Raw genomic sequence first — 14,610 nt, forward strand, 5'->3', positions numbered from 1 at the left:
AGCTTGAGCAGCGAAGCGTGCGACTGTACACTGTACAGTCTGCGTCACTAGAGACTAGCAATCAGCTGATCTCGCAATAATTGTTACTGCGGGCGATTTGACGTAGGCTATGTATGTATGTACACCAAAACATCAGATTTCAACATCAAAACATCAGACAGTTTGCTCAAAACATCAGATGTGGTAATGTGGCTTTTGTTATTGCTGTTTTTTTGTGACGTATTCTCGAGCAGTGTTTGCACTTTTGGTTGTTTAACAAAAATGAAAATAAATGAAACATTGGACTTTGGGCCTTGCCAGCGCCATTAAAGACAATTTTTTTTTGGTAATTTTTCTTGAAATGTATTCTTGAATGTTTAGTTTACGCATTTTAATGCTTAATTCCCGTTTGAAATTTCATTTAGTAGGCCTTTAAACTAGTTGCATCGGGAAGGTCGTTTATGTAAACCGAGAACAAAAAAGGGCCAAGTACACTGCCCCTGAAGAACTCCAATAGTAATATTTGAGCGGGAAGAGTTGATTTCCCGCCATGCACGTATTGCTGACTATTGGTTAGGTATGAATGAATAAGGTTTTTAACGTTTCCCCTTAACCCATAATGCTTCAACTTGTCAATTAAGATTTCGTGATTAACTGTATCCAGGGGCTCCGGACACTTCCTGAGAGTGGGGGGTAATTTAAGCAGGGGCGGGAACGATGCCTTGATATCGACAGGGGCTTATTGGATTATCGCATCACATATACTTCTGGGAGGTCGCACTCCGGACCCCCTTAGCATTACTGAAAGTTTCTTATACAGCGTCTTAGGCTGTATGTTTCGCGCCGAAGGCGCAAAATTTTTGCCTTTCAGCACGATTTAAAATCGAAAAATTCTTTCAAGTTCAACGAATCTGAAATCACGAGCAAAAGCTTTTTAACATTTGCCACATATTTTTGATGTTTTGAGATAGTTTTGACTGGAAGAGGGGACGTACGCAAAATCCCTCTCGGCATTCTTCCTTGGCTCAAGTCCTTCAAATTTTGCACTTCAGACGCTAATAGGTTAGATTTAAAAGGCCAAAAGCGTTAAGGTCAAAGCTATAATCTATAAAACTTAATTTACAATTACATGAATACAGCACGAAAACCTGTGCCATAACATCCACAGTGAAATGAAACGTTTCAGCATCTAGGCTAGGGTTAGGCCTACATTCAACTCAGAAAAAAAAGAAGTACTGAAAATAAGGAGACATCTTGATCGATACTACAGGAAGGCCTACCATCTGCGCCGTATAAGAAATAACACTGAACAAAAAATGCCATAACACCCAAGTATTACCTTGTGCCAAAATCTCACATAAACTACAAAGAAATAACATTATAAACGAACACCTCAACTCAAACAAAACACTGTGTGCACTCTGCTTCTATTCTAACCAGAACAGTCAGAAGTCGTCAAAGACCTTAAATCTTTGTGCATTGTTGAAAAAAAATTCTTTGTAGATTTCGTCTACACTTAATTCATCCAAATACACTTAATGGGCATGGCACATGGCAATGAAATTGAGTCTTGAAGCAGTCATTGTGCTTCGGAGCTATGTTTTTAAGCGGCTTAGCGAGCTAAACGATCTTTCAACTTCTGCAGAAGAAGGGCCATTGACCAATAGCAATTTTACAAGTTTTTTCACACTAGCATAAAACTCTTTGACAATAATAGGCCTAAGTCCCATTAACTTGTTTCGAACATCGCACACATACTTGGTCGGCCCAAATTTCTGATGGAAGTGGCTTAAATCTTGGCCCAAAATTTTCACGTCGAAGCCATATCGTTCCAACGCTGTAACAGCACTGTCGTTGATTGTGCCAGATACTAAAACTTCAAGCATTTGGTGAGTTTTAATTTCTTCGCCATTGAAGCGTTGGGTGAATCCTTGCACTATGCTGTCAATAGATGCATAGAACTGCCTTATGTAATGAGAAGCAAGGTCATTGGAAGCACTTTGCTCACAGCGCTTTCTTGAAATCTGGACTTCAGCTAAGCCTAAGCTATCCACTTGCTGATGAAATTCCTTGTATAACTGCATAAGTTGTTCTTCGTTTCTACGACTTGGTAATTAACTTTTGAGTTTTCAACCAGCTCCATCATGTCGCTGATGTTAGGCTACGGTATAAGACTTGATTTACAACTTTTCAAGTGGTTTATCTTTTCATTATCTTTTCAAGTGGTTTGAATAAAACTTGGCAAAACTGCAATGCAAAGTATGTGTTGCCTTGCAATAATTGGGAATAAAGACCTAATGATTTCGCATTGTTGAAATTTTGAAGTGTGTTTAGCAAGGCTTTGTAGTTTGACAACACTGAAGAAATGGCCGGTAAAGCGTCAGCCATCTTGTTTGGCACAAAGTGTGCAAGCCATGGTGGGATTCCTCCTGCAGGGCGACTTTGAACTTGCCAGACTGATTTTGCAAACTACTTAGCTCCTGAACAATTCCCATAACATTATGCAGGTCTCTATTGCATATTTGCGTTGTCTTGCGAGTCGGAGTTTCCAAGCAAACAACTAAAAAGTTGTGCAACAAAATAAAAAAATGAAAACAGAACACAAAAGTAGAAAAGATATAAAAATTAAATTTTTTACTCTACATTAGTGGGGGGAGGGGTAATTTTGCATTAGTTACCCACCCCATTCCAATTGGTGGGGGGTAATCACCCCCGCGGCCCCCCCTCTAACGGAGCCCATGACTGCATCGAATGCTTTTTGAGATGTACAAACACAGAGCACACAGTGTGATGATGATGGCGTATGAGCGATCTTTCCAGGCTAGATTGGAGGGCAGGAAATCATCAGCCACTCAGCAGTCTCCTCGTCCAGGACCCTCAGACCATGCGCACCTTGTGGAGGCCGGTGGGTTAGGCAGTGGTGGATGACATGGTCTGCGGTCTGTTCCGTGGCATCACACTCGCATTCTGATGAAGGAGCCAAGCCCCACTTGTGCATGTCCGAACGAAAGCGGCCGACGCCAGTTCGCAGGCGGTTAAGCCTGACCCATGCAAGCCTTGCGAGGAACATCCCTGGTGGACAGGGATCGGCGTCGGGTATGAAGTTACGGAGCGTGGAGGTGTGATTTTGCTACTCTGTGTTCCACCATGTGGTTCGTCCAGTGTGAAGCACTTAAACCAAGTTCTTCTGCGTTCTCAAGTAGTTGTTGTGCGGCAGGCACAAAGAGGCGTCTTGATTTCAGCCGTTGCTTTATAGGTGGTGGTCGCTTGAATGTTGCATGGAGGAGATGGTCGGGGTCCAAAGCGCGGCAAGCGAGAGAAATCGTGGCTCCATTACGGCGTAGCTCAGCGGTTTGGATGCCTGCTAGGATGGGTAGGCAGAATGTCAGAGTGGGACGCAGGCATCTAGTCACAGTACGCAGTGCGTCGTTGATGGCGGTAGCAATGTAGTGGTTGTGAGAACTACGGCACCAGACCGGCGCGCAGTACTCAGCGGTGCAATGAACAAGGGCTAGGGTAGCTGTACGAAGAGTTTTAGCACCAGCTCCCCAGCCGGAACCCGCCAATCGCCTCAAAAGTGTAGATAGTTTTTTGCGCAGTGACTTCAAGTGCCGGCGGTACGTGAGTGACCTGTCCAGGGCTATGCCGAGGAATGTAAGTTCGGCACAGTAGGGCAGGCGTTCCCCATCAATCTTGATGTTTATCTCACGCTGTGCCGCCCGGTTAAGGTGGAAGGCCGCCGACACTGTCGTTGACTTGCTAAGCTGTAGCTTCCATTTCTGGAGGTATGCTGATAGTGTTTGCATGTATGGACTGAGGTTCCTCTCCACTGACTGCCAGTTTTCTGCTGATTGCAGGAGTGCCAGGTCGTCTGCGTAAGCATATTTCCTGGAGATGGTGGGGGGCAAGTCGTATGTGTATATGTTGAACAAGAGAGGAGCCAAGACTGAGCCCTGTGGGACGCCATTTTTAAGTCGGAGTAGTCTGCTTTGATGACCGCTACCGGTTGTGAGGGTAAAACTGCGGCTTTGCACAAGTTCCATCATCATATGGACCATGTGTCTGTCAGGGAGCAGACGGAGTAACTTGCAGGCAAGGCCGCTATGCCATACGGTATCATAAGCAACCGTGAGATCAACAAAAACGGCGCCAGCCTTCTTCTTAGCCGAGAAGCTGTCCTCAATGTCTTGGGTAATAAGTGTGACCTTATTTACGGTTGATCGTCCGTGTCGGAAACCAGCTTGTTCTCGGGGGAGCTGCCGATCTATTATTGGTTCGACACGGGCGTAGATGAGTCTCTCGAGGACCTTGAAAGGGATGCAGAGCAGTGAGATTGGACGGTAGCTCTTCGGGTCCCCTGGGGGCTTCTTCGGCTTAAAAACTGCAACCACAAAGGCTCTTCTCCAGATTCTGGGAATTCTCATGTGGTGCAAACAGCAGGAAAGGAAGTCTTTTAACCAGGACTTTAAGGAGGCAGCATCATGGATTATTAACTCCGGGCATAGGTGGTCAGGGCCCGGGGCTTTACCTGGCTTTATGTGCTGGAGGGCGTCGGAAAATTCTTCGGGGTGAACTCACCCAAGATGTTGTTCCGTCTGGGGTTGTTACTCTCCAGAGGTCCGTCATTTCTTGTAAGACGGATCTATCTGATTCACGGTCTCTCGATTTCTATTTTGTATTGTTATTTATATTTTATTATTGTTATTTGTATTTGCACACAGTGTGATTGTTGTTTAGCTTTATCACCAATCTGGTGATATAGCTTTGGAACGCATGGAGTGGCTTCAGCAACCTGCGAGCCAGGAAGAGTGTGGCAGATCAGCGAAGCTCGGCTGGGCGATGCTTGAAAGAACAGGTAAAAACTCAGTGGATATAGGTTTTAGGCATCGGTTGATGGGTTTGTCGAACAAGTGAGTATGAGCACTACAACTCCATAGGGTGCAGTACTCTGCGGTGGAAATGGACAAGAGTCAGGGCTGCGGTGAGCAAAGTTACTGCTCTTGCATCCCAGATCGTGCCTGCCGGTGGACGAATAACGACAACGTGTGATATTGTACAGTAATATTAATTTAGAGCTTCGGTAGAGAGTTTGTCTTGTTGAACCATCGGCATACGAAACCGAGCCACGTTATCAAGTTTAACATATTAAAGTTGATTATATTTACAGAAACACAAAACTACGCAAAAAATTAAATATCGAACGTTTTCGACATCACAAGATGTCCTCTTCAGAAATAACATATATACAAATTTACTACATCTGAATAAAATACAATGGTTAGGCTATTATAACTATAAACAGGAAAAAAACAAAAACTGCACAGTACTTCTGACAAGCTCAAACTCAACGATATAGGCTTTGCGAGAATCAAAGGTAACTGCATCAAAAGGTGTTGAACAGATCACATGATGTGGTAGAAAAACAATGTGCGAAAAAACCTAATTTTAAAATACAGTGAGCAAGAAAGATGAGCCGCAAGCATACAATTATCTGTTCAAAGGTGGATTGTTACGTTTTATGTACAAGGCTTCTAAGATTTTAGTTTGATACTCAGACCTGCCTCTGGACATGATCTCAAATTGTTTGATGGAAACGTTGTTTTTACATTCTGTAGGCTACACGAGAAAATTGTGATCTTTAATAGCACTTTTCTTTATGGAATTCAAATTCAAGTGTTCGCCAGCTCTAGTCGATAAATGTCGAAAATATTAATTTCTTGCGGAATGATTCCAAGTGATGACGGTACGTGAGAGTCATATACAAACTAGCAACGAGGCAGACTGGTGTGGAGTGAAAAGGCAGAATATTTTCATTGATGTTGATTTTCAGTTCGGTTTTGATGTTGATATTCAGCTCACCCTTTATGCTTTCCTGTTGTTGAGATGAAAAGTAGTCGACGGGCAGATAAAAATTCCTCCGCCAATGCATTTTTCATCCATTTTCTGATATGTTTTAACCCTTTGAAGTTTGGGGGGGCTGTCAATTCAACTTTTTTGTATCAACATTTGTATCTCTAAAACCACTGAGGCTGCGACTATGAGACTTCTTGACTTTTCCTAACTTTTATTCACCTCTATTGAGCTGAAATTTTGAGCGCATAAAGGTTATAAATTGAGAGATATAAGGCATTTCTCAGCACATCCTCTGAAATATTTCATATTCTATTGAACAAAATTTTCCCACCAGCTGGATGAAAGTAATTAATTTGGCCTCGTTAATCAAATGGTTCGTTAATCAAATGATTCAAATTGAGATTATGTAAAAAAAATTTAATCACAACATTGCAATGCATGTTTTTCATTACTCTACCAAAAAATACCAAATAACCCAAACGTCATAAGTCACCTCAACATCTCAACGTATATGAGCAGTTCTAAAACTCACATAGTTTTAATTTTCGGGTATGCTCAGCGTGAATATTTTTACAAAGTGAATCCCAAGTTTTGAAACCGTGCTTTAAAAAATAACAGAGATATCACTCCTAAAGCATAAGAAGAATCGACAGCCCCCCCTCCCCCCCAAACTGAGCAAGACTCCAGAGAGCCCAACCTTCTAAGGGTTAAGTTGTGCTTTCTGAAAATACATTAACAGAGACCCACGAAAAATTATAGCCTAGGACTCTGTCTGTTTTCCAAAACACTTTTTAAAACGCTGATATTCCCTCAAATGGCGTTGATTTAGATATCAAACTCTTAATTCATCACATACCTTCAACACAACATACATGCGGCATGAGGTTAACAGGATCATGGTGATCACTGATGCTTCACTTGAAAGCACAACAAGCACGCCCATCGCTGTGCAAACCGAGCTAGATAACCATTCGAGCTGATGAAGGCAGAATACTCCATCGTATACAACTCCCGCTATGCCAAGCATAATGAGATATATTCCCATAAGAAGATCTGCGATTGCCAGATTGAGTAGCAGCATGTGATTTGTACGCAGTGAAGTCGAGCTTGATCTTTCGAACATTTTTGACATAGTCTTTATTTTTGTACATACAACAACCTAAAACAGTATCATTGGTTATTTCAACACTGACAAAAAGTAACAAAATAGTCCATCAAACAGCACTAGCTGATATATTGGTGGCTTGGAGCAGCGGATAAGGAGCTTGTTTTCTAGTCATACTATCCTGGTTCGACTCCCGTGTTGAGTTGATTGTTAAAAACACACCGCTCACCTCTACCCTCTATCAATGGATGGGTAGTTTCTGAAGAAAAGGCGGCCGAGGGAAAGGAACTGGTCACCCTACTCTTGTTAGTGCCGAAAACTTGGCATAATGCAGACCTTATCTTCTCATCCTCATATAAGGTAATAAAGCATCCGTTATAAAGTAAGTCGAGCTGGCAGACAAAAAGTCTAGAAATAAAGCCAGTTACCATTGCTAACATCTTGTGGTAGTCTATAGTTTGTACTCACCAGAAACACACAAGATATTAGCTAATAAAACATATTTTGCATTCTTTTGCATTGGAAGTACGAAAGATTGAAACTGAACATATAGTAAATAACACATGTAAATAGCACATGGTTGGTTAGGTTGGTTTTGACAGATCACATCAGTGTTGACAGATTAAAAAACAATGAAAAACATGATTGAATGGAATGTTAGTTGTTACATCCCGTTTTGTTTATATGTCACAGCATGGTCACAGTTATCTTGCAATTAAATCGTATTATCGTGCTACATTATGTTTCCAAAAAATTGCATTAAATTGCTTCTTTTTTTTGTCAAAATAAAAATATACTCCCTTAACTCTGACTAACTTATTGCACGTCAGTCAATCAACATACCATATTCCCTACGAACGCCGTTAGTCCCATTACCCATACAAGACCACGAAGAATCGGGTTTGCTATGAGCTGGTATCTGGAGGAAAAAAAGTCTTCGTTTCTTGCTTCCACTGTGGTTGGGCATTCATCACTTGCATCACTGCAATCTTGATGACCATCAAATATCTGGGTGACAATTATTATAGAAGCGTGAAATATCAGTTCGATTCCTTTCTGTGTCATTTTCTTACATGAGAACTATATTGCATAACAAACTATATTGCAGTTTATAGACCAGAGTAGATAGTTACTTTTACTGAGGGATTTACTCAATAAAGTAAATTTTTATAGAAGAGTATTTAGCTGGGGGATTTTTAGTGGAGGATTCTCATCGATAGCCACATCATAAATTTACATCGAACATAAAGCTTTGAAATTTAATTGTAACGGGTATAGGTTAGCTGGGATGGGTAACCAGTAAAATGTTAAAACTTTGCATTCAAGCTCAAGCAAATGGTTACTTAACCATTGATAGTTACCAATACAGCATCCACAAATTAGTACAATGATCTGTAAATAAGAACGCATCATCTTAACTCCCCCCTTTTTTTTAAAAAAGAGCTTCAAACGGGCAGTTTGATATTGGTAAGTTGATGAAGCTTTTTGGTCTATGTAAGATATTTTCTCTTCACTGCCTAAGTTTTGAAGTCCACGCGTTTACGAGTGGTAATATATTGATAAATGCCCTTCTTTGACGGCATAGTAGCTTTCTCCTGGCGATTGATCAACCGCAATTGATGTACTGGAAAGTTTCTTAGCTTAAAACAATATAGAAAAAACACTTTGTTTTGGAAAATATTTTGGTGATTTCATATGCCCTTGCAAAACACGGTGCCTCCAAGTTTATTGTGACGTTTATCATGTGAGTACAAATTGATTGCTAATTTAGCCTTTGGTATGTGTTAATCGTCTGACATATCTAAGCTGAACATATCTATCACTATCAGTTTTGTACGCGTTGTGTTCACTTGTAAAAGGGCTTACTTAATGACACAGTTTTATTGCGCATGATCTACGTATTTTCGACGTATCGTAACGCGTTATTTTTATTTGTTCTAGCTGAATTGTAACCGCATTGGAATCCTGTGTAAAGAATTTCAGACTGTTGCTGTTATCGCAATTCACCGGCTTACTTGGCAAAAATTGGTATGGATATTTTAATTATGTGAAATTTATTGCTGCCTTAATGTTGTTCACACTATCTGTCCGTAAAGCGCTAAAGGTCGACGCATATTCACGATGGATGTAGCAATGTAAAATCTCACATTAATCAATATTGCCTTGTAGTTTTAGGCAAATGCGTGATTTGTGCTTTTATGTTATTTCAGAAAACGACTTCTCTTGTCACTGTTCGTTCTGTTCACTCGGAATCGTGGTTTTGAGAGACTGTTGACAAAAACGTCAAGTATCATTGTAATTTTGCTCCAATTTAATAAACTATTTCCATCTATATTCGACAACAGTCGGAGTGCCTTTGCGGTCGAGCCTAGTGATATAGGATAATATCACAGTCTACTTTACCATAATTTGTTATAAAAATGAACATTATGTTTCATACTTGATTAAGATTGTAAAACTTACTTTATCTTTGGATACAAATAAAGGACTTTTACTCTCGCAGTAAAATCTTCCATCTGAAGAGCACCCCATTTCGTCAGAATCGTCATCACAATTGATGTTCAAATCACAAACAAATTTATTTTCAATTGATATCTGCACGATATGTTTTGTCACTGAATAGACGTTGCAACTCAAATTTCTCGGTCACATTATCAGAAAAGAAGAATTTGAAAATCTCTGTAATAAGCGGTCGCTTTCTCGGGAGACGTGCTCGTGGCAGACAACGAACAACATTTATATCTAATTTCAATACATCAATCAGCCAACCAAGAACACTTTGGGACACTGCGCGACACAGGGAACATTGGAAAAATTTACGAACTGAGCATCTAGTTCATCAAAGGCCGCATCGGCTATGATACTGCTTTGGTGATGAGACGTTGCAAACATTTTAACAACTTTAAAAATCGTAATAGCAAAATTTTCTTTCCCTGTACACATACAGCAATGCAGCAATCCAACTGTTTTTTATGCAACCATTTTATGCTTTTAAGTCAAGCCAAATTGCAATAAAACCAGGGTCACTGTACCAACTTCAGCTGCATTATCAAACAAATGCATTTCTCTTTGTAACCATCATCAGGCTTCAACATCGTGGGCTGGGCTTGAAGGATCGAAAAGATTTTACTAGTCTTCACTTATCTTTTCAACCTGTAATAGCTACTTTTATTGTGGTTTTCAGTCCAGCGTTTTTCATACGTTAGTTTTGAAGGTAGAATGTAGAAACGGCTTACTTTTGTTTCTTGAAGAGCAGGACAGTAGAACCTATGGGTGCAAACATCTCTGTCTTCATCTGATTTGTCATCGCAATCATAAACACCATCACAGACTTTGTTTGCAGGAATGCTGATTAAACCTCTAGCGAGACAACGAAATCTGTCATCGCAAGTTTCCTCGTCCATTTTATCAAAAGTGCAATCAATCACTCCGTCACAGATTTGCTTTGCAGTCAATTCGATTGTGAAAATATCGATAAAGGACCCGCTCAAAAACGAAGTACGTTCCTAAAAATTGCCAAAAATTGTTCTGTAACACACTTAAAATACTATCTGCAATAAAACTGTGTATTTATAACACATCTTGATGTGCTGTTCTGACAAACCGTATCCATGACCCAACCTATTGTTTAGGACGCTTGTATGCCACCTGCACTAGTGAGTAAACTTACGTTTTATGCAGCAATGCAAAAGAAAGTGTCAACATACAATACTGCCATTCTTTTGTGTGTCACAAGAAAAAGTAATGTTGAGTGACACCGATAAATATAAGCTGAGAATCTAAACTGAATGTGCATGAAAGATAAGATCGAACAGCTTGAAGTAAGGGAAATCCAATTAATCTAACGAACTGCAATAATTAGTTGTAATTAGAAACTGATTAAACAATGTAACTTACACTAACTGAACAAAACAAATCGTTTTGATTAGGTTCTGTTTCTTCAGTCACAATGCAACGATGAAGCGAAGCATCCATACACTTCGCGAAACACTCCTCTTCATGGCATCCACATCCCTCTGACGAACTTGTACCATTAAACGATGACGTACATTCCTCTTTTCCTCCACACAGTACTTCAATGTTGTTGGAGCAAGAAGTCTGACATCTTAAAAGTTGCAAGGGAATGTCTCATGCAATGATTTGCGAAACTTGTTTTGAAAATTTTGTTTGCAAATTTTGAATAGATGAATGGTCAAACGAGGAGGTTTTTATTTTATGCAGAAACATAAAAATTACCATAGACGGACGGAGCTTTGTTTCCTACTATCCAACTAAAAGCAGTTAAAGGACACTCTAACATCACTACACGTGATAACGTGTAGCTTACCAATAAAAATTAATCCACTTCATGTTTAGGAGACTAAATAAAATATTGTTTATTTGAATTCTTCTGTAGTGTTCATTTAAACATTTTTTGGTTGTAATAATATTGATGTCTTTGGCCATTAGTGTATTTTGTTTATGAAAAATTCCTTACGTAGTTGTGGGTTTGTCATGTGAGCACCTGGAGCCGAGGTATATCCTTTTACCACGCCAGATTCACGATGTTTCAGGACTATGCTGGAAGGCTACTAGAAAGCACTCAGTCTTTGGTTTCATCATTCAATACATGCATACCTTCCAATCCATTAGGTGGCTTGCAGATGGTGCATTTGTTATTGATGTGGTCTGCGGTCTGTTCCTCGGCACCATTCACAAGAAGAGGAAGAAGCCATTCCCCATTGGTGCATGGTAGAGCGGAAAGCCCATCGCCCGCCCGGAGATGGTTAAGGCGCCCCACGCTTGTCTTATTATGGCCATTACTGTATTTCCGGCATGAAAGATTCCTTATGTAGTTGTCGTGTGAGCCTTTGGGGCCGAGGGTCGGATGCAACCTATTTTGTTCCCTGAACACTTCGTCCCCTGATTCCGTCACCTGGAAAGATCGAGAGAAAAAATAGAACAAAGTCGAAGTCGCTGATCAGAGTTTCCACAAACATTTTAAAAATTTTCCCTTGAATTAATCATTGACTTATTATGGGCCACCACAAAATAAGTGTGACTTTTTCAATGTAATTTTGTCTAGAAATGTTAGTTGGAAGTGAATAGATCTTTCCAGTGTGGCAGCTAACCCTAACCCAACTGGTCAACTGTTTCGGCAACTCCAGCAACGGCAACTCCGATCAGCAACTTCGGCGCTTCTGTATTTTTCTCGATCTTTTCAAGAGAAAGAATATGAAATGTTTGCGGCAACTCCGATCAGCGACTTCGGCTCTATTGTATTTTTTTCTCGATCTTCTCAGGGGACGAAATAGGTTGCACTCCCGAAGGTATGTCCTTTTACCACCCCAGAGTCACGATATTTTAGGACTAGGCTGGAAGGCTACTGGAAAGCAGTCAGTCTTTGGTTTCATCATCCAAGAGATGCAGACCTTCCACCCATTAGGTGGCTTGAAAATGATGCATTCGTTAATAATGTGGCCTGCGGTCTGGTCCTCGGCACCACATTCACAAGAAGAGGAAGAAGCCATTCCCCATTGGTGCATGGTAGAGCAAAAAAGCCCGACACGCATGGAAACGGTTGAGGCGCATCCACGCATGTCTTTGTACTGTTCAACCCATAGGCATGGTGTCGGCATTGGGAATGAACAAATGGAGTCTGGTGATGCTCGTGTTCCATTTATCGTCCGCCAACTTAGCCACAGATATGTTTCGGCCATCAGGTTCGTTGAGCAACTGGCCCAATGAATGTCTTGATTTCAGTCGACTGGGTTGCTGGTTTGGGAGAGCAGAGACATTGGGATGGAGAAGATTGCGACTTTCAATATCATGCCAAATTGAAGTTTTGAAAAGTATCCAATAAGAGCCTAGATTTTTTAAATGCTTATCTTTGCTCTGTGGACATTTGAAAATTTCATTCTTATGACAACTTTATTTGGATGCCAGTACCAGCTATTATTATTACTGGTATTTTACTATTTCACATGGCTCTACAAATAATGTTAGAAGCTTAGGTTTTTCAAAACGCAGTGCATTAAATACCGGTAGGCTACTTAAACAATAGAATAATAATGATACAATACATGTTGCTGCCAGTACTAAAGTTTTTAATAAAGTTGTCACCAGGTTTGCAACATTTAAAGATGGCTAAAGTACACAATTAGTGTTTTATTGTCAATGTTAATAAATAAAACTCTAGATTTTTTCAAATTGTGTCATGTTGATTATTCGAGGTCTGCTGTCCAACAATAACATTTTTTTAGTGATAACTTAAAGACATATTGGCTAAATTTTATGCAGTTGTAACATGTACCATGTTTTTAACTAACAAAATTATATTTTAACATTTAACCGAAAATTATCAGTATTGCAAAATGCATTTCAATGCTGCAAATTCAAAACCTAGCGTTCTCACAGAACATAAGTCAAGCTTCCTGTAACAAATGCCACTCACACAGAATCTAGCTCAACACATCTGTATTTCTAAAGCGACATAACTATGAAACCGGTAGCCTATAGCTTTTCCCTTGATTCTTACGATAGCTGTTATTGATGAAAAGGCTCTACCGGTATATTATGAAGTAAGCGGGGAATTGAAAAAGACAGGCATTCGAAATTAGACTGGCAAAACGAACGGACTGAATTTTAGAACGAGAAGGTTAAATTCACGCCGGGAGAATGTCACTCATCCGACACCCGTCTCAATAAACTAGATTAGTTAGTCATTTTTCTCAACTCCCCGAATACTAAAACTTGTAATATTGATAAACAATAAAATGTATGATTCTATTTAATTCGTTTGCTTTTGTAGGAAGTCATACCCCTAGACTAGACAGCCAGAAGCCTAAATTATCTTTTTAATTAGAGACAGAGAGCCTCAATATTCTTTTAAATTATCCTTTTTATTTTCCATTTTATAAACAAATTACGACAGTAAGTTAGGCGAAACCCTACACTAGAGGATCAGACACGTTAAAATCCCTACACAGTAGCCTATGCTATATTTTACACTGATTCAATGTTCGCATTTTTTTTTACTGATTGGTAGGCTAATAAACTATTCTATTTATTAATTTTTGTATCAGTAAAGATTGCATCGCTTGACAACCGAGTAGGGTTATCAACCAGTTGCGCAATGCGCATGGGTGACCTTCTTTTGGGAGTTTACATTTTTTAGAACACTTCAAAGACACGCTTGATTTTTACAAGGACTCTTTATATCACATCAGTTTATTTTGATACGATCTGAACAGCTATTGAATAAAACGACAAACCTAGTTTGTGTATAAAGTCTGCTGATGAATTAAGGAAATGTTTCTTTTTGCTATAACTATAAATCTTAAGCTAACAAGTTTTTTTTAATGGTCTGTTGAAAGTGTGAGCCTGAAATGGAGTATTGAATGTGGAGTATTACCAATCAGCATCCCTTACAAGGTATTTAGTACAGACTTTCAGCTACTTTTATCTATCTATAGATGTCATATGTTAGACGCATGCTTTTACTGTTACATTTAACCAAGATATTAAAAACATATTTAGAAAGTTAAATTGCATTTAATTGATTAATTGTGCCATTTCTTGAAAAGGTTCATTCATAAAAAAAGGAACTATTAAAAACTAAAAAATCGATGGGAAAGTTCAGTTGTGTGATGTTGAACAACAGAAATTGATTAAGTAAACTTCTACACCTATCA

The 14,610-nt window shown here is 39.6% G+C and overlaps 1 protein-coding gene across 3 annotated transcripts in view; it reads right to left on the reverse strand.

Moving 5' to 3' along the window:
* LOC145777139 (uncharacterized) overlaps positions 1 to 14,610 on the reverse strand; it is a 66,139-nt gene that overhangs the window by 11,356 nt on the left and 40,173 nt on the right. For all 3 annotated transcript variants that reach the window (XM_082588436.1, XM_082588437.1, XM_082588438.1), the window contains 5 exons: positions 10,835 to 11,042; positions 10,174 to 10,443; positions 9,401 to 9,532; positions 7,781 to 7,945; positions 6,689 to 6,991 (listed from right to left, as the gene is read on the reverse strand). In XM_082588436.1, coding sequence (XP_082444562.1) covers positions 6,689 to 6,991; positions 7,781 to 7,945; positions 9,401 to 9,532; positions 10,174 to 10,443; positions 10,835 to 11,042 — 1,078 coding nt within the window. The remainder of the gene's footprint in view (positions 1 to 6,688; positions 6,992 to 7,780; positions 7,946 to 9,400; positions 9,533 to 10,173; positions 10,444 to 10,834; positions 11,043 to 14,610) is intronic.

This window comes from Aplidium turbinatum, chromosome 9 (genome assembly GCF_918807975.1).
Source record: "Aplidium turbinatum chromosome 9, kaAplTurb1.1, whole genome shotgun sequence".
NCBI classification, from domain to species: Eukaryota; Metazoa; Chordata; class Ascidiacea; order Aplousobranchia; family Polyclinidae; genus Aplidium; species Aplidium turbinatum.